The sequence below is a fragment of the Schistocerca cancellata genome, chromosome 6, assembly GCF_023864275.1.
Source record: "Schistocerca cancellata isolate TAMUIC-IGC-003103 chromosome 6, iqSchCanc2.1, whole genome shotgun sequence".
NCBI classification, from domain to species: Eukaryota; Metazoa; Arthropoda; class Insecta; order Orthoptera; family Acrididae; genus Schistocerca; species Schistocerca cancellata.
In genome coordinates, this window is record NC_064631.1 from 149,690,488 (window position 1) to 149,709,850 (window position 19,363).

At 42.0% G+C, this 19,363-nt stretch overlaps 1 protein-coding gene across 2 annotated transcripts in view; it reads left to right on the top strand.

The window, feature by feature from the left end:
- Positions 1 to 18,541, top strand: part of LOC126191398 (uncharacterized) — a 52,876-nt gene extending 34,335 nt beyond the window's left edge. For both annotated transcript variants that reach the window (XM_049932262.1, XM_049932263.1), the window contains exons 2-4: positions 13,312 to 13,399; positions 15,567 to 15,797; positions 18,021 to 18,541. In XM_049932262.1, the coding sequence (XP_049788219.1) occupies positions 13,312 to 13,399; positions 15,567 to 15,797; positions 18,021 to 18,137 (436 nt within the window). In that variant the 3' untranslated portion in view covers positions 18,138 to 18,541. The remainder of the gene's footprint in view (positions 1 to 13,311; positions 13,400 to 15,566; positions 15,798 to 18,020) is intronic.
- The last annotated feature ends 822 nt before the right edge of the window (positions 18,542 to 19,363 follow it).

Consider the following 19,363-nt stretch of genomic DNA (forward strand, 5'->3'; position numbering starts at 1 on the left):
ATTTCGTTCAGTGGTTTACTACATCTAATGCTGTACAATAACTGTGCTGAACATCGAAACAAAATTAAGTCATATATGGGAGGGAAGCTATCAGCCAAGAAGATGTGTAAAAATCAAATTTTCGGCCAAATAGTTTTTGTGAAATCAAATGACAGGTGTGTCAAAGCAGTCAAAACACCGTGTGTCTGCACAGGCGAGCAGTTCAATGATGACAAAATCGCGCACATCGCGGAATGCGGGGAGCATGTCTCTGTAGCAGCGAAATTGTCAATGCGGTCGTGGTGGCATTACTTCATAAACTGCGCACTCCCCCCTAGACGTAAGTTTGCGAACTGTACTATGGCGCTGCTTCTCTTGGCGCATACAACTGGCAACGCAGCCATCTCCCGCCTCTGGGCGGGCATGTGCGAACCGCCAAGATAAAAGAATTGAACTATAGTGGAGGCTGAGACTAGGCTGACTGTACGAGTGAAATATTATGTTGCCAGAACAGTGTCCAATCTTGTGTTGGGAAAGTGGAATGCCATCTAGACTGCTTGGAAGTTTAACAGTTACCTGTCTCTTCATGTGCCTATCCACTACTCGTCACCTTTTCGTTTGATGGATAATGACCTATCTTCATAAACTTGGTGTTGTTCTCTTCAGTCTGAAGAGTGGTTTGATACAACTCTCAATGCTCTTCTATCCTGTGCAAGTTGTTTCATTTCTGCCTAACTATTGCAACTTACATTCACTTGAAGCTGCTTACTGTAATCACACTTTCGTAATGTAAATTTTTGCCCCATACACTTCCCTCCTTAACCATACTGACTATCCTTTGAGGCCTTAGGATGTGTTCTGTCAACAAGTCCCTTCTTTTAACCAGGTTGTGCCCTAGTATTCTTTTCTCCCCAGTTCAATTCAGTCACAAGAAGTAATGAATACTGTCGACAGGGGATCTTGAGTTGATTCCATATTTCTACATTTCAAGAAGGCTTTTGACACTGTTCATCATAAGTAGCTTCTGATGTGTTCTCCACTGGTGGACACAAGTAAACAGCCCAGGTATAGGGAACAAACAACAGTTCATAGAGTACAGTTTCCACTAAAATATTCTCCACAGTGGAACAAAAGAAAGGGTGGGTCTTCAATAAGTGAACTTCCAGCAAATGAAGCAAAATAAGAGACGAGTCATAAATAATGGAGTCACTTAGGATTCTACTCACAGAGAAAGTAAATTAAGTTCCAGGATACTTGAAAAGAGTCACATACTTAAATGAAAATCTTAAATTCTTAGCAGCTTCACATTAAAAACAGTAATTTAAGGTTCCATAATCAGACACTCTATAACGAGCAGAGTCTTAAAGTCCTAATAACTGTAAGTTAAAATCGAAAAATAAGTTTCTCAATTCAAGTTTTAAACCGAAGTCCAAATACAAATTTAAATCAAGATAAACAAACAGTTTACAACTATCATGATTTACTTCACTGAAGTATTATTGAGAGTCGACAGTAATTGAATATTTAGGTATGACAAGGATAGAAACTTCCAGTCTGACACTATCTTGTCAGCTAGAACAACAACAGTACAATTATATTAAGTCCCAATGAGCATGTCACTGATCACTTAAGAATCCCAACTGAGAATGTGGCGCGCTGTCCATAAGTCGACGGTCCAGTCCTTGGCTGCAACAGAACTGATCTCCAGAGGTCATGCCCTGGTCTAAATGGCTGTCTCATTTTGTGATATGTGTGGGCATATTTTTGGTATGTGGCATGGCAGATGCATGAAGAGGTGTGGTTTGTCAACGACGTCTATCATCGCCGCGTACGTCGCCTGATGACCTGGTTGGAGTGCTGTTGATTCCCTCTGTCGGTCTGGCCACGAAGATGTGGGGCTGCAAAGTTCCATGTCATATGCACTGTAGGGGCTGACCTTGCTGCATCCTGTACGATGAATAAGTTGTGCATGGTGCTGTCAGCGCCTGATGTGTAGAGCACCATGGTTGCTTCTAACCAAATTGTCTGTCTATGGAGTACCGTCAGTTGTGCGACTGGATTTATGATTTCTTGTCAAAAAGATAACAGTTTGTAGCAACTGACAGTATATTATGTAGTGAAACAGAAGTGATACCTTAGGTTCCCCAAGTACTAATAAAATTCAGTTCAATTTCAGTTTCATGATAAATGATATAAATTTAAAGGTAATAGTTTCAGCTGATTAACTAGGTATTATAATTACAAAAAAACTTAAAGTGGAACCATCATGTAGAAAATGAGGGGATGGTGAACCAAAGACTGTGTTTATTGGTAGAACACTTAGAAGATGCAATAAATCTGCTAAAGAGACTTCCTACATTATACTTATCCATTCTCTTATGAAATTTTGCTGTGCAGAATGGGATCATTACCAGATAAGAAAGTGAAGGGCATTGAAAACGTTCAAAGGAGGGCAGCTCATTGTGCATTATCATGAAATTGGGAAAAGAGTCGTGAATATGATGAACAACTTGTGGTGGCAATCTTTAAAATAAAAGTATGTATCATTGCAGCAAAATTCTTTAACGAAATTTCATTCACCTACTTTCTCCTCTGTATGCGAAACTATTTTGTTGACTCGCATCTACATAGGGAGAAATGACCACCATAATAAAATTAGTCAGAGCTTGCATGAAAATATTTACATTTTCATTTTTCTTACACATTATTTGAGAGTGGAGCATTAAGTGGTTCCCTGAACGCTTTGACAAACATTTAAGTGTGAGTATCAGAATAATGATGTAAAATTATATGTGCCTCCTCAGTAGTTATTTCCCCCCTGCGGGTCTGGGGGTAAGAATAGGCCCGCGGTATTCGTGCCTGTCATAAGAGGCGACTAAAAGGAGTCTCAAACTTTTCGGCCTTATGTGATGGTCCCCTGTTGGGTTTGACCTCCATCTCTCAAAATTTTCCGAAGAGCGAGCCGATTGGGGAAGTGCGCCTTACTTGGTGCATTGTGTCCATCTTGCGATCAGACCTTTTACCAGCTTATTTGCCGTTGAATTGCAGTCCTGCCCACTCTCCATCTCTTGGGCATGACTACACTACGTTTCTGCGTGCAGATTATACCTTGCACTGTGTGGTGCCTCTTTCTGCACTGACGGCAACCATGGACCACATGTTACCTAACATCCAGCACGGTAGCCAGTCCGTTGTGGTGGGGCCGCCATGTACCCTGTTGGTTGTAGCCCCCCTGACAACACAGGGATCGCTCTGCTGATGCCTGCGCCGTTAACTCCCCACGTATGCCAAGGAGTAGATGCCTATCCTCCTGGGGTATCGGGACTCCCGGCAACGGCCATCCTGCCAGATGGCTCTTGCTGCGGCTAGGTGGCGCCTGTGGGGAGGGCCCTTGGTCGGAGAAGGTGGCATCAGGGCGGATGGATGATGATGTTTGGTTTGTGGGGCGCTCAACTGCGTGGTTATCAGCACCCGTACAATTTCCCAACCTTTGCTCAGTCCAATTTCGCCACTTTCCTGGATGATGATGAAATGATGAGGACAACACAAACACCCAGTCATCTCGAGGCAGGTGAAAATCCCTGACCCCGCCGGGAATCGAACCCGGGACCCCGTGCTCGGGAAGCGAGAACGCTACCGCGAGACCACGAGCGGCGGACATCAGGGCGGATGACCTGCAATGAAATGTGGTACATCGTCTCTCGCTGGTGGCCAGCCGCCAGCAGTCTCTAAGCATTCTCGGACTCAATTTAATGCTCAGAAGTACGATTCGAAAACGTTCCCCTCCCTGGCCACACTGTGGGAGAAACGTAAGTCTCAGGATGGCAGTAGCAGTTATTCGCCCCGATTCTTAGTTTGCACGAGAGCGGATGGGGAGTCTTTTCTCTCCACAAAGCCTCAGTTCTTCGTCGAGCATTTAGAGGACGAGTTTGGGGAGGTGGAGGACTTGTCCAAAATGCGCTGTGGGTCAGTCCTGATACAAACGGCATCCTCTGCCCAGTCACGACGGTTACTTGCTTGTGACAAGTTGGGGGATGTTGCCGTTACGATCACACCCCATAAGAGTTTAAATATGGTCCAGGGAGTTATTTACCGTAGGGATCTTCTTTTGCAGTCTGATGACGAGCTGCGCGCCAATTTAGAGCGCCGAGGTGTACATTTCGTCTGGTGCGTTCTTCGGGGTCCGAAGGAAAATCAGATTGCTACCGGTGCCTTCATCTTGGCCTTCAAGGGGGATACATTACTGGAAAAGGTCAAGGTGATGGTCTACCGATGTGACGTCAAGCCCTATATCCCTCCCCCGATGCGGTGCTTTAAGTGCTGGAAGTTCGGCCATATGTTTTCCCGCTGCACTTTCAGCCTCACATGTCGAGATTGCGGACGCCCATCACATCCCAATACTCCATGTGCCCCCCCTCCCATCTGTGTCAACTGTGGGGAGCACAATTCACCTTGCTTGCCAGACTGCCAAATCTTCCAGAAAGAGCATAAAATCATGGAATACAAGACCCTGGACCGACTGACCTGTACTGAGGCCAAAAGGAAATAAGACCTACTCCATCCTGTGAGAATGACATCTTCCTACGCCGCTGCTACAACACCTGTGCTAGCCCCATCAATTTCTCGAATTCCGGCCAGATTGACGAGTAGTACAACTCCTCCTGCCCCCTCGCCAGTGGGGGGCTCTACCCACCGGGTTGCTCCTGCACCACCTACCTCAGGAGCAACACCATCCCACCCATTGGGGACGTCCGTCCCCGCTTCTAAGCCGTAGAAGTGTCCAACTTCTTCGGCTTCTCACGCTCGCAAGGGGTCCCTTGGGTCCCTCCATTCCCAGGTTTCCACCAGCGGGAAGGCTGACGACCAACAGTGGCGTAAGTGCCCACAATCAGCTGGTTGTAGGGCTTCACGATCCTCCTCCGTCCCAGAGACTGAATCGGTGAAGCCCTCCCGGCCAGTGAAGCCCAAGGAGCAGCGTGAGAAACCCAAGAAGAAGAGCTCTAAGCCCAAGGAACTCGCGGTGGCAGCCACACCACTGCAACCTTCCAGCTCTGCGTCTGAGGACGAGGTGGAGATTCTGGCGTCCGCTGAGGACCTTGATCTCGCCGGTCCCTTAGACACCATGGACAGCACTAGCACAGGTGCTCAATCGGAGGCAGCAGGTGACCCAGCAGCATAATCTGCCTTCCAAGTCCCGTCACGCCTTTCTCAGTCATGGACAATACCATCCTCCAGTGGAACTGCAGCGGTTTCTTCCACCATGTAGCTGAGCTCCGACAACTTATCAGCCTTCACCCTTTCTTCTGCATTGCTCTTCAGGAAACTTGGTTTCCCGCAATGTGAACCCCCGCTCTCCGTGGCTATCGGGGTTATTATAAGAACCGGGCAGCTTATGAAAGGGTGTCTGGTGGCGTCTGCATATATGTCCTTAACTCTCTTCACAGCGAGCCTGTCCCTCTACAAACAGCTTTAGAGGCTGTCGCTGTTCGGGTGTGGACGCCACAGGCTGTTACCATCTGCAGTCTTTACCTCCCACCGGATGGTGATGTTGCGCAGCATGTCCTGGCTGCGCTGATAGCCCAATTGCCGCCACCTTTCTTGCTACTGGGCGACTTCAACGCCCAGAACCCTCTGTGGGGTGGGTCGGTGGCGACAGGTTGAGGCGCCACCATTGAGCATTTCTTGGCACAGCTTTTAAATGATGGTTCCTTCACACATTTCAGCATGGCGCATGGCACGTACTCCGCCATCGACCTTTCGATCTGCAGCCCTAGCCTCTTACCATCTGCCCAATGGAGAGTGCATGATGACCTGTGTGGTAGTGACCACTTTCCGATCTTTCTGTCACTGCCATGGCGACACTCTTCTGGGCGCCCTAGCAGATGGGCTATGAATAAGGCTGACAGGGACTTGTTCTCCTCCACTGCCGCTATTGAGCCTCTCTCTAATGATGACATTGATGCGGTGGTTCAATCAGTCACCACCGGCAACGTTACTGCCGCCGAATCTGCCATTCCCGGTTCTTCTGGGTCCCCTCAGCGGCGGACTGTGCCTTGGTGGTCGCCTGAGATCGCTGAAGCGATTAAAGATCGCCGGCGGGTGCTCCAGCATCATAAGCGACATCCCTCCATAGACGACCTTATCGCCTTCAAACGGCTGCGTGCGCGAGCCCGCCTCCTTATCCGCCAAGGCAAGCAGGAGTGCTGGGAGTGGTATGTGACCGCCATTGACCTCCATGTCACTCCATCGCAGGTCTGGGCCAATATTCGACGTGTCTACGGCTATCGGACCCCTGTCAGCGTCCCTGCTCTCACTGAATGGAGCAGTTTGTACTGACTCCGACGTCATTGCAAACCTCTTGGCAGAGCATTTTGCTATGAGTTCCGCTTCTGCGAATTACCCCCTGGCCTTCTGCTCCATTAAAGAGCGGATGGAACGTCGGAGCCTTTCGTTTCGCGCCCACCATCCAGAATCGTACAATGTTCCATTCAGTGAGTGGGAATTTCGCAGTGCCCTAGCCGCTTGCCCTGATACCGCTCCTGGGCCAGATGGTATCCACTGTCAGATGCTGAAACACCTTTCAGTGGACTGCCAGCAACGGCTCCTCGACCTTTACAACCGTATTTGGGTCGAGGGTGAGTTTCCGTCGCAGTGGCAGGAAAGTATTTTTATCCCCATTCTGAAACCGGACAAGAACCCTTTGGAGGTCGACAGCTACCGTCCCATTAGCCTCACCAACGTTCTTTGCAAGTTGCTTGAATGGATGGTGAGCCGGTGCTTGAATTGGGTACTGGAGTCTCGGGGCCTTCTGGCTCCGTCTCAGGGTGGGTTCCGTAAAGGCCGCTCTGCCGCTGACAATCTGGTGAGCCTGAAGTCGGCCATCCGTACTGCCTTTGCCCGCCGTCAGCACCTGGTCGCTGTCTTTTTCGACATGCAGAAGGCGTACGATATGACATGACATCATCACATCCTTTCTACGCTTCATGAATGGGGTCTTCAGGGCCCTCTTTATCAGAAATTTTCTGTCGTATCGTACCTTCCGAGTGCAAGTCGCAGCCTCCCATAGTTCCTCCCGAGTTCAGGAGAACGGTGTGCCACAGGGATCTGTTTTAAGTGTCTGCCTGTTTTTAATAGCCATTAACGGGCTCGCTGCGGCCGTGGGAACGTTGTCTCAGCGTCCTTGTAGGCTGATGACTTCTGCGTTTACTACAGCTCTATTGGCATTGCAGCTGCTGAACGTCAGCTACAGGGTGCTATCCGTAAGGCGCAGTCTTGGGCTGTAGCTCATGGGGTTCCAATTTTCGGCAGCCAAGACCTGCGTTATGCATTTCTGCCGGCGATGCACTGTTCACCCGGAGCCGCGGCTTTATCTTGACGGTGAGCTTCTTGCACTGGTGGAGTCACATAGGTTTTTGGGGGTGGTTTTTGATGCTCGGTTGACTTGGCTGCCACATATTCGGCAGCTTAAACAGATGTGTTGGCGGCATCTAAATGCTCTTCGATGCTTGAGCCACACCTGCTGGGGCGCCGACCAATCTACCCTGTTAAGGCTCTACCAGGCGTTAAACCAGTCTCGTCTGGATTATGGGAGCCTGGCTTATGGCTCAGCATCCCCATTTGCGCTGTGGGTGCTGGACCCAATTCTCCACAGCAGGATATACCTTGCCACTGGTGCTTTCCAGACCAGCCCTGTGGACAGCATACTTGTGGAGGCGGGTGTCCCTCCACTGCGGTTACGGCACCAATGTTTGCTGGCCGCTTATGCTGCCCATGTTTTCAGCTTGCCTGGGCATCCTAACTATCGTCTACTGTTCCCACAGTCGCACGTCCATCTTCCAGAACGTCGGCCCAGGGCTGGATATTCAATCGCGGTCCGCGTCCGAGAGTTTCTCTCCGGGCTTGGGGCTTTACCTCTTCCGCCTCCTTTCCGGGCACCTCTGCGTACATCCCCGTGGTGTGTGCCTCGCCCTCGCCTTCAGCTGGAATTGGCACAGGGCCCGAAGGATTCAGTCCCTCTGGAGGCCTTCTGCCGCCGCTTTTTTTCCATCCTCGCAACGTATCAGGGCTCTGGCATTGTTTACACTGACGGCTCGATGGTTGCTGGTCGTGTCGGTTATGCGCTACCTCTAGGGGACCATTCCGAACAATGTTCCTTGCCGGCTGGCTGCAGTGTTTACACTGCTGAGCTGGTCGCCATCTTTTGAGCCCTAGAGTATATCCGCTCCTGCTCAGGTGAGTCCTTCGTTATCTGTAGTGATTCCCTGAGCAGTTTACGAGCTATAGACCAGTGTTTCCCGCGCTCTCGTCTGGTGCTGGCTGTCCAGGAGTCCCTGCATACTCTTGCCCGTTGCGGTCGCTCTGTGGTCTTTGTGTGGACCCCAGACCATGTTGGGATACCCGGCAATGAAAATGTTGACCGCCTGGCGAAAGAGGCCATCAATAAACCATCTCTGGACAATGGCCTCCCAGAGACTGATTTGCGAGCAGTCCTCCGCCGAAAAGTTTTTGCGCTTTGGGACGCTGAATGGTGCGATCGGACCACACCCCATAAACTCCGTGCCATAAAGGAGATGACGACTGTGTGGCGGTCATCCATGTGAGCCAACTGCAGGGACTCAGTCGTCCTTTGTCGGCTCCGCATTGGGCACACCCGACTGACACAGTTATTTACTGTGTCGTGAGGACCCACCTCTATGTCGATGCGGGTCGGCTTTGACGGTGGTAAACATTTTGTTGGACTGCCCACTTTTAACCGTGCTCAGGCAGACGTTTGGGCTGCCTGATATGCTCCCTGCCCTTTTATCTGATGACCCTGCTATGGCTGAATTAGTTTTACATTTTATTCGGGCAGGGGGTTTTTATCGTTTAATCTTGGGTGTTTGTTATGTTCTTTTGTGTTGATTCTGGCCTTTGGCCTACGATTTTAATCTGAGTTTTTAATGTGTTTCTCGGTGTTGGCTTTTCCTTTTTTTGTTTCTATGGTCGGCCAACCACCATCACACTCTGTGTGATTTTAGTTTGTCTTGTCTGGTCTTTGTCTAAGTTTCTCTTGTTCTGTGTCGTCGGTGATCTATTTTGTTAAGCGTTTTTATTCTCTGTGGGTGTTTTTAGTATTTGGAAAAAGGGACCGATGACCGTAGCAGTCTGGTCCCTTCAATCCCACAAACCAACCAACCTCAGTAGTTGTTTGATTATCCAGCTAATTTTCTGCAATTATTATTATTATTATTATTATTATTATTGTTGTTGTTGTTGTTATTTTAGCACCACAATTCAAAAGTTTCTACACTCTTCTTGTCTAAACTGCTTATTGTCCACATTTCGTTCCCATATAAGCCTACAATCCACGTAATTAATTTCAGAAAGCATTTCATAGTGCAAAAAATTTACATTACATGTTAAAATATTTCCTTTTCATAAATACTTTTCTTGCATTTTGTATCCTCTCTTCTTCAACCATCATAAGTTTTTTTTCTGCTCATATAATAACTCTCACTCCTGCTTATAGCATCTTACTTCTTAATATAATTCTTTTAGCATCACGTAACTTAATTTTACTCCATTCAATTACACTTGTTTCTCTTTTGTTGATCATCTTCTAACCTGTTGTTAAGACATTGCCCATTCCATCTGACAGAACTACAAAGTCGTCAGCAAACGTCAAAGTTTTTATTTCCGATTGTTTCCATATTTCTCCTTTGTTTTCTTTACTGCTTGCTTAGTGTACAGATTGAGTAATGTGGGGTAGACTACAACTGTCTCTCACTACCTTCCCAACTACTGCTTCCCTTTCACAACCTTTGCCTCTTTTCAATTGCACAGGTACAATCTGCATAAAACGATTCTCCATATTTTATCCCTGTTACCTTCAGTATATCATAGTGTATTCCAGTCATTATCAGATCAGTTTCACTTCACATGCTGCTACGTTTCCCCAGAACCCAAACTGATCTTCCCCAGCTTTAGCTTATATCAGTCTATCCATGCTTGTGTAAATAATTTGCCTCATTCTTTTGCAACCATGATGTATTAAACTGATTACTGTGTAATATTCGAATCTCTAAGCACCTTCCCTCATTTGAACTGCAATTATAACATTTATCTTAAAGTCTGGGGGTTTGTCACCTGTTTTATATGTCTTGCATACTAGGTGGAATAGTTTTGTCATGGTGTGTTCTCCCAAGCATCTCAGTAATTTTGAGATAATGTTGTTTACTCCAAATACCTTGTTTCAGTTTAGAAATTTCAGTGTTCTGTCAAATTCCTCCTACTTTATAACATCTGCAGTGTCACCTTCATCTTCTTCCTCTTCCCTTTCCATAATATTGTGTTCAAATTTCTTTCCTTTATGTAGCCTGTCTATAAATTCCTTCCACATTTCAGACTTCCCCTGCTTAGTACTTACTTGCCATCTAAGCTTGATATTCCCACAGCTGGTTCTCATTCCTTGAAAAGTTTCTTTAATTCTTTTGACATCTGTTTTGCCCATAGTCATTCATCATTCTTCATATTTGTGTTTGTCCTTTACCTATGCCTGCATTGCCATTTTTCGCTTTGTCAATCTCATTTTTTAGCTGTCTGTATCATGTTTGGCCTTGTCTTATTGCTTATTTCATCCTCTGTTGCATTCACAGGTTTTTATCTCAAAGCCACCCATTAGTCTTCTGTTGTACGTCTTTCCCTTGTTTCAGTCTATGGCTGCCACATGCACCCTCCGAAACACTAAACAACTCTGGTTGTTTCAGTGTGACTGGACCATATCTCCTTAATTTAGTACCCATCTGCGATTTATTTAGTTTTAATTTGCAATTTATAATCAATAAATAATGGCCAGAGTCCACATCTGTGTTCTGGAATTTAAAATCTATGTCCATCTGAAACTGTCTGGTGTCTCCAGTCTCTTTCATGGTTCTTGCACCAAATGTTTGCAATGATTAAACTGAGCTCTGTGTAAAGTTCTACTAGGCAGTTTACTTTTTCATTCCTTTCCTTCAGTCCGAATTCTCCTAGTATGTTTCATTCTCTTCCTTTTTCTACTATCAAATGTCACTCACCCATCATGTATAAATTATCATCTTTTTTAACAGTCCAAGTAATTTTCATTATCCCATCATGTATTGTTTCAATCTCTCCATCTGCAGAGCTGTGGTACAATTGGCGGGAGAGGGTACCTGACAATTGACAGTGATGTTGCCAGCTTTCAACTGCGAAGCACAGATGGTTGCTGGCCATTGGAAATATCAGGGGTCTTCTCTTGCTTAAATCAACCACAGCAATCGGGCACTCTAACTGTATCTTATCTGCAGTTTATGTATCTGAAAGGCATAATTTATTGTGAAATTTTGGTAAGATTTAATGTCCTGTATGTAGAGAAGCATGTGATTTCTTCTTTGTTGTAAAGGGTGACAGCTCTGTGATGTCTACTTAATTTTAGAGTTTAGTTTCAGGTTTTAACTTTGGCATTTAAGTGCATGAGAATGACCAAAATGCTAGGAGGTGATGACTCTAGGTAATTTTCTTGATAACCTATCATCAAGTAAACCAAATATAACTGTCACTGCTGAGCGGCATAGAACTTCAATATAATGTTCAGAATTATTAATCCACTCTTTTCCTCTTGTACATGAAACTTGACCCCATTCAAAAGTTATCGTTCTCTCTCCTCTGCTGCTAAACTAAAGTTCTGTAGCATAAAATTACTTCATTTAAATATTAGTAAATTGTTTCAGTACTTTTTAATAGAATATGGAATAATATTTCCAGCTCTCTTTCTACCTTGTTGTTAGTATAAAACTGTATAACATCTCTAGAACATCAGAACAGATACATGGAGCACACAGGGACAGTGCATAAACATCGATGAGTGTTGGGCCTCAGCATGTGGTGGCTAGCGATGAGCTGTATATGGTAGTGTGGCCCATCTTCTAACTCATTCACAGTCTCCCGCATTCACCTGTCACTTGATAGGGAAATAATACTATTTTTGTAGTAACATGATACACGCATACTGTGAAACATAACACACTTTATTAAATTATCTTTATGCGTGTGTTAGACTGGTGATGACAGGCAGTGAGTGCCGTTAATAATCTCAAGACACTACAATAGCAGAAAATTCTAAATAAAATTGTGAACCTAAGTTGATGCCTTGCGTAGTCTCAGCTGAAAAATTAATGCAATATGGTTAATTAAATTGGTATCATAATATTTATTTGGAATTAATTTTATCATGTAGGAAGATGTATAAAGGGTAGTCAAATGAAAACAAAACAGATGGGAAAAAGTAATTAAAAGAATCACCACAACTGTTAATACATTTATTCCACTGTGAGACAAGATGATTAATGGCTTCATGGAAAAATGTTTGCCTTTCCCACAGAGCCGTGGCTGCTCCCAGGTGTGCACCTCTTCATCTGAAGCAAATTGATGGCCACAAATCTCTGTCTTCAGGTCTAAAAAATATGTAAATCACATGGGGAGAGATATGGACTGTTTGGAGGATGCGTAAGGACTTCCCAGAAAAACTTCTGCAACTTACTTGAAACAACCTTGGCAACCCGTGAGCCTGCCCACATTTTGCAAAAGTTGTTTTGAGTATAAAAAAGCTTCTCATCAGGCTGTGAAGCCCAAGGGATGTCTACCAGCTTCTGTGTCATCTGCCTTATGGCTCATGCTGATGCAGTGTAGAGGGGCATGGGATCAGTACGCCTCTCTCCTGGCTGTTTTCAGAATTTCCAGGCTGTGGAGCCACTATTGTTCAGTTAAGCAGCTCCTCAATGTCATCACGAGGCTGAGTGAACCCTGACCAGTACTCCCAATGAGGAAAATTCTTGGCAGTACTGGGAATCAAACCCTGGTCCTCCAAATGGCAGCCATCTACTCTGACCACTCAGCTTCAGAGACGGGCTGTTTTGATGCTGTGGAAGTTTTGAGTATGCTGAGAAGTCCTTACACATTCTACATACAGTTCTAATCTCTCTCCATGAAGAAAGACATCCACAGTTGTTGATTTCATTCAGCTGCAGATGTGCACGCGTCAGTACAATCACGGTTATGTAGGCAATCGCAAATGTTTTTCCATGAAGGCATTGACCATCTTGTCTCACAGTGGTATAAATGTATTAACAGTTATTATGACAGCTGCTTTTGAAACAGTAAACAGCTCCTTGTTTTCATTTGACTACCCCTTATAGTAACAGTATCACATAAATTTTGAAAAAATGTTTTTTAAGTATTGTATGTATCACTCTAGATTCAATATTGAGATGTGTTTTCTGTGTGTTCAGATGGGTTGTAACCCCAAGTTACTTATAAAATTTTAACTTTTTTCAGCTTTGAATACAACCCAAAATCAGTAGATGCTGCCGAAAAAAATGTGGAACATTTTCAGAATTTTGCAGATCAAGGTGAAATACCAAAAGTGAGTATTTTGTGGTGGATGACACAGTAATACTCAGTTATACATTTCTAGACCATAATATGAGTTTATCTGTATTTTTTGAATGGTCTGGTAGAATTTGAACAATAATTAAGAATGGATAGTCAATTTAATGTGTTTGAAAAAAATTACTTCTTATTTCATCATTAGATTTTGCGTAATGTCATTTATAATGGATTGACAGTGTTGCGACTGGGTTACTTTCATTGTAGGTTTATAATCAGAATATTTATTTCTTAGATCTTAAAGATAAAAAAGCAACTCTGAGCAGATAGTAACTTTTGAGTCACAAGGAACACTCTTTGGTTCCAAATGTTTTGCAAACTGCCATGATCAGGTGATTCAGTACATTAAAACTTGGTGAATTTTAAGCTGTTTTTGCATTTAAAACATTAAAATAGAAGAATGGAAGAAGATGAGCATATTAAGAAGGATGGAGGTAATGAAGACAGACAGTAAAAATGCTAATAGTAATAGTTTGCTGAAGTATGTACAACAGTTTCCTCTATCTGTAATGACTTTCATTGCTTTTAGTGACAATGCAGGAAGTCAGAACAAGAACAAAAACATCAGTATGTTGTAGATGTATACCATGAAACACATCTCACTGAAGACTACTGGCCACAAGTTCCTCGCTTCAGGCCACTCCTGTATGTTTCCTAAGACTATCGTCAATGATGACACGAATGTTGAGTCCATTGACTTAACACATTCAAACCAAAGATACCCAATCTCAGAGATAATACAATTAATTGTGCTGTTACCACCTGCCATATCAACAGAGAAATATGAGAATATGCAGCAGTTAATACCATTTGTGCCTCCAATTTACCATTCTACATTTACAAATATCAAGCACAAATCAAAAACATCTGTTTCCAAACAATAGAGTAGATCACCAGCTAGTGGACGGCCAAGTGCACAATCTACTAATGTGGTGCTTTCTGATGATGCTATATGGGACTCAGATTATACATTATGGTTACAAAGCTTTTTGCAGCGAATCTTTGCATAAAAATTTCTCGGTTCACTTGCTGCATCAGATTCGGATAAAAGTTCAGGATTTGTTAATATCCTCCATTGTCTTCATCAGGGACCAAAACTGACAAAGCTAATGTAGGATATCATCAAAATCTGGGAATTTTATCAGAATTTGACATGAGAAGTGAACCGAGAAACTTTTATACCGAAATAGACATTTCCTGTAATAAAATCAAATAGGAGTCTTTGTATATGTATGACCTAAGACTTTCCTTGGATATTTATGTTTCTGCATGTAACAACATTGTTTATTCATTTGTGTTATCCTCCCCATTATACGTATAATCAATAAAAGTTATGTGTATGTATTAATGTAATACATGAAAATTGTTGTGGTTCATTTTATACCCAATATTAATGAGGTTCAAAGGAATGCAAGTGATGTCCTTGGAGGCAGAGGGGTGTAACTGCTACTGGGAAAAACATTACTGAGCACAACATTCTGAATTTAATTCATTTATATTGTATGTGTGTAGCTTCATTAATAATCACTCCAGGTGATGGTTATTGTAGACAGTGTAAAAAATAGACATAAATTCTAATTTAGATACAAACTTTGGAACTCATTTACTCAGAATCATGGTTTCGTCACTTACACTTTTTTGCTTTTAACAACCTCAAATATTTCCATCATTATAGTCACAAAAAGTCATGTAATATAAACTAGTCTTTCAAATTTATCTCTCAAGTGCTACTTTAATTGCATTATGGAAGCAACATGAATGATCTTTTGTTGGGCACATGCTTTTAATCTGCCAGGAAGTTTCAAGAATCAAGACATCGGTCTTAGTCTATGTTAACCTGGCAACTATATTGTACCTTATTTTATTGGTGACAAACAAAAAACAATTTTACTTTATTTAAGTATCCTTTAAAATAATTAAAAGTATTAAAAATTGGACCTATATCACCATGCTTTACTATTTGACAGAAAGTGAAGCAAGCAATATTCATAATGTGATACTGAAAATAGCATTGTAATGTCAAACTGAATTATTTTTCAGAACTGCCTAATTTATTTGAATAATTTGTAAACAAGGTTTTATAGCTATAGGTATGCAAATGAAATATTCAGTGGTGTGGTTCGATAACCTATACTTTATTTCAGGATGCTCCTTTGAGAGCCAAAGTGTTGAATTTGTTAGAAGCTGCCGCAACCCACAGCACAGAAGTGCATAAAACAGGTGGCACCTATGGTAATGAGGATTGTCACTATTTTCTGGACATAGATGTAGCTGTTCTTGGCACAGATCCAGAAAGTTATGCAGAGTATGCGAGTCTCATTCGCAAAGAGTATGAATTTTTACCAGACAATACATACAAAAGTTTGCGACTGAAGGTATGAATTATTCACTGTATATAATTCCTTTTTTGTCATTTACAGTTCATATTTCATTGTCTTTTGTGGCAAGTATGTTTTCTCAGTTAACAAAACATGTTAAATACTTGTAAGTGACTTAAAAGGTACAGAAAAGCAGGTTATATTCATATTTACTATCATTATGGGTGACAACTTGGCCAGTAAGAACTTAGATATCTCAACACGAACAATCAGGATTTAGGGATGTTAGTTTTCCTTCAGAGATGAGGCAGGAATAATTAATGGTTGCTGAATAACAGTCTTTAGGCCCTATACCTCATACATTTCTATTGACAACTTAGTAGTTCTCAAAATGTTTGACATAAATAATAAGTGGTTGAGTACTGGTGATCATCTACTAATCTCTGTCTTCCTATGCATTTTGGTGAAATAAGTCTTTCTAGTATTCCAGCAGGGATGTGCATAGGGCAAGTGTGACTCAAAGAGTGTAAACCATGTGATGAGGAAGTAGCTCTACATTTTGGGGATGGAACTGACAGAAGAGAAGCATTCCAAATAGGGACATAAATATTAAAACTGACTTGTTCACAAATGATGATATGTCATATTGAAAGCTGTATTTACTAAGAAACTATCCTGAGGCTACCAGAATGAAACCATGGGTCACTAAAGGCATCACAGTATCCTGTAGGATGAAAAAGGAATTTTCTGCATCATCATGGTTATCTGAAAATCCTGTAAAAAGTAGTGCTGTAGAGTATATTGTATTGTTTTAAAATGAGTTTTTAAATCTTCAAAACCTTATACACCATATATTAAATAGACAACTCTTGACAACAATGGAGAAATGCCTGGGGATTTTAAAAGGGAAACTGGGACAAGAATAGAGTGTGATTGTAATAAAGAAATAAGTTGTTGCTATATAGTACAATGCTGACACAGTTTCAAATTTCAGCAATTATTTTATTGACAGTATGAGAAAAAAATTACTGTAAGGGTACTGTAAAGGAGGCCATAGATCTTCCAGAGAAGTCAGGTTGCAATAAAATAATTCTACTGCACATAACTACTCTAAAAATCTGTTCCCTCCATTTTTCATGGTTCTGTTTGTAGACCAAATTGGGGTGTATTATACCAGTACTTCAGAAATTATTTAAATAGGTTTATTTCACAAATTTTATACTAACATAATTTACACACATTTCCTCATACTTCTTAGCTATACATATGTCTTTAAATGTTAATTAACCACATCCTTTTAGAACAGTATTTAAGCATAATTTGTTACTCTGAGTATATGTAAACAATAAAATCTCTTATCTTATCTTAAATAACTTTCAAATTATATCATGTTAGATAATATCAAATACATTCCTTTAATCTGGAAGCTTAGTAATGTAACCCTCTGACTGCTTTAAACATGTTTGCTATTTGCCTTGTTGTCACTGCATCATTATCAGTAATCTGCCTGTTCACTTGCTAAATGCCTTGTGCTTCATCTGCTGCCTGTACTTCTGTTATACACCCAGCCTGCCCTGCTCTGTCCTGAATATTTCATGGAGTACCCATCAGTGATTCCTTCTATTGCTTGTAGTTTAGTCAATGCCGATACAACATAAGTACAATGAATGTGTAAGTTATTCAGGTGTTTAAAGTTTCTGACTTCAAAGCTTCTTTGCAGATGAATTTGGGTGCAAACTCACAGTACTGTTAAAACTACTTTATCACCTAAGAATTACATATTTCCAGTAGTATTCACTACAATTTTAGTAGTATATGATGAAAGTGACAGTCTTTAGATTCATCTAAGTAGTTATGGTGTTTTTATTGATCAGAATGTTCTATTACATAATTTACAGGTCAAGAGGTGAAACACAGGTTTCTCTTACTGGATCTCTGTTACTGCATACCACCATGAAATACAGTCTTTTTAATTTCCTATTGCTGCATGACAAGGCCATTTTGCCTTACATTACGAGTCCAGGTCAGCCAGCCATCCAGGCTGTTGCTCCTCCATCTACTGGAAACAGTTTTTTATAATTCAGAAATAACACATTTTCTTACTTTGGAGTTACGGTTGCACCTTGAACTGTTATCGATTACCGATAACAGTACCATTGCAAGCCTGATTGCAGAAATTATATATATATATTAGGAGTGTGTCCTGAAATGTTAATTATATATTCATTTGTTCCTAATTAAATATGATTATATTGCTAATAGTACTTTTACTATTTCTAGATTCTGCAGAGTTTCTTGCTGATCCCAAATATATATGCCACAAAGGAGTTTCGTGAAAAATTTGAAGCACAGGCAAAAGAAAATATTCGTAAAGAGGTTGAAAACTTGAAAAGCTGAGCATATTGTTAAAGAAATGTGTGTGCTATTTCTCATGTTGTTAAAAGTATCCCTTAGTTTTCTAAATAACAAGATATCTGGGAAATAGAATATATACAGTTGAGTATATATCTTTTGTATTGAACTAGAGATGTAATGTTGCTTTGTTATTCTAAACAATTATTAGTTTCTTTGGTCAATGTAAAATAAAAATTAATCATTACAAAGAAAAAAGAAAGTAACAAAAGACTGCTATAATGTGACATTTATAGTTAATAGACATTTTCTCCAAATATTTGCAGTCTATTAACTGAGTTTATATCATACCTCTCTATACAACTTGTCACTGAACTGTGCTTGTGAAAAACTTATACAGAATGTCATTATCATTTAGAATATGCTTAATAAAAAAGGAAAGAAAACACTGATTTTGATCATGTCATTGATGACATTTATTCTTAAATGGCCCCTCTCTTGTAAGTATTTATATCCATCCAATCCATCTCCAAATCTTAGTGAGTGTTTCTAATTAATTAAATTGTGTTTGTTATTACTGTTAATAGAAACCTTTGTCAATGTTGATGTCAACTTGAAGGATGACTGTATCACTTCCTCTGTCCACATCAGACGTACCAACAATACTTCAACTGTCACAGCTGGAAGCAGTCCCTCTCCAAATATACTAAGGGTCTCACTGAAGTTTTCACAGTCTGAAATTACCTTGCAAACCTTGTCCAGAAATAGATCTTCCACACCTTGTCTCCCCAGTTACTTACCCTCCTCCATATACCCACTGTCCACTCACAAAGAAGCGTTCCTCCCATAACTGACTTCTATGCAGGACTGGAGCAACTGAATCATTTCCTCTGCATGGGTTTTGACTACCTCTCATTGTTCCCTGAAATGAGCAATACCCTACCCACCATCCTCCCCATGACTCACACAATGGTATTATGCCATCCACTCAACCTGCACAGTATCCTTGTCCATCTGTACTCAACCTCTGTCCCAACCCCTTGCCTCGTGGCTCATATCCCTGCAATAGTCTTAGATGAAAGACATGTTCTGTACATACTCCCACTATCACATACTCCAGTCCTGTCTCAGGTATCTCCTAGCCCATCAAAGGTAGGCCACCTCTGAAAGCAGTCATGTGATCTACCAGCTTAGCTGCAACACTGTGCTGTATTTCACATGGGCGTCACAACTAACAGTTTGTCTGTGTGCAAGAGTGGCAACCACCAAAC